Below are 1,063 nucleotides of genomic sequence, written 5' to 3'. Positions count from 1 at the left end.
TATTTCTGTAGACAGATATCACGCAGTGTGTCAGCCTCTAACGTATAAATCTAAAATCAATGGCCGAGTTGTCTTCATCATGATTGCTGTCAGCTGGGGTGTTTCTGTGCTCGTTGCAATTGCTGTGGTGCAAACTAGATCAAACAATGATAAATGTCAGGACACATGCTTTATTGACGTTATCATTGCAAACATTGTTGGACCTTTATTTTCATTTTACCTTCCTGTTGTCATCATGCTTTGCATTTATATGAAGATATTTGCTGTTGCACAGAGACAAGCACGAAGCATCCAATCTACGACAAAGCCTGGAGCAACAGTCAGTAAGATGGAGAGAAAAGCAACCAAAACTCTGGCTGTTGTTTTAGGAGCTTTTCTGTTCTGCTGGGCTCCTGTCTTCTTTTGCATCACTTTTCAACCTTTAGAAAATAATTTAGCACCAATTCATATTATTGAAATTCTCGCTTGGCTTGCACTGTCAAACTCTACACTAAATCCATTTATTTATAGTTTCTTTTATAGCTGGTTCAGGTCGGCCTTCAAGATGATTATTTCTGGGAAAATCTTTAAAGAAAACTTTGTTAACTTGAATTTGCACTAAAGCTTAATCTAAAGAATGGACAGAGATGTAAAATTATATTCAGTGAATGTGGCTGGATTTTGTTCATAAAGCAATAGTTTGATTGGTTGAAGTCTTTTCCAGCATTTATTTAACTGGTTTAACCAACTGAAAGCAGCAGTTATTGTAGATCCTTTAAGAACTGGTCAGTTTTTTTTCCCCCAACCACATTCTTAGGGTTTACTTTTTGCACATAAAAGGTGAAGCTGAAAAACAGAGAGAAAAAAAAGAAACTCCCTAAACATCTCTTATATGGTAAATGGCATGTACTTATATAGCGCCTTTATTCAAGTCAAGAGACTTGACCAAAGCGCTTTACACTACATTGATTCACCCATTCACGCACACACTCACACATTGATAGAGTTAAATATAGAGTTTTGCAGATAAAATATCATTGTAACATTGCTGCAGACATATTACATGTTGAACATGTCTTAATTT

The 1,063-nt window shown here is 35.9% G+C and overlaps 1 protein-coding gene across 1 annotated transcript; it reads left to right on the top strand.

Moving 5' to 3' along the window:
- Nucleotides 1-7: 7 nt before the first annotated feature.
- LOC107100254 (trace amine-associated receptor 1-like) lies at nucleotides 8-843 on the top strand (the record flags this gene model as incomplete). Its single annotated transcript, XM_015398671.1, has 1 exon — nucleotides 8-843. A coding segment is annotated over one exon (594 nt), but the record flags the coding sequence as incomplete, so codon positions are not given.
- Nucleotides 844-1,063: the final 220 nt, after the last annotated feature.

The sequence above is a fragment of the Cyprinodon variegatus genome, unplaced genomic scaffold, assembly GCF_000732505.1.
Source record: "Cyprinodon variegatus isolate N-32 unplaced genomic scaffold, C_variegatus-1.0 Scaffold949, whole genome shotgun sequence".
In the NCBI taxonomy this organism is placed as follows: Eukaryota; Metazoa; Chordata; class Actinopteri; order Cyprinodontiformes; family Cyprinodontidae; genus Cyprinodon; species Cyprinodon variegatus.
Note: the sequence above shows the minus strand (reverse complement) of the source record. Positions and strands in the feature narration are given on the sequence as shown.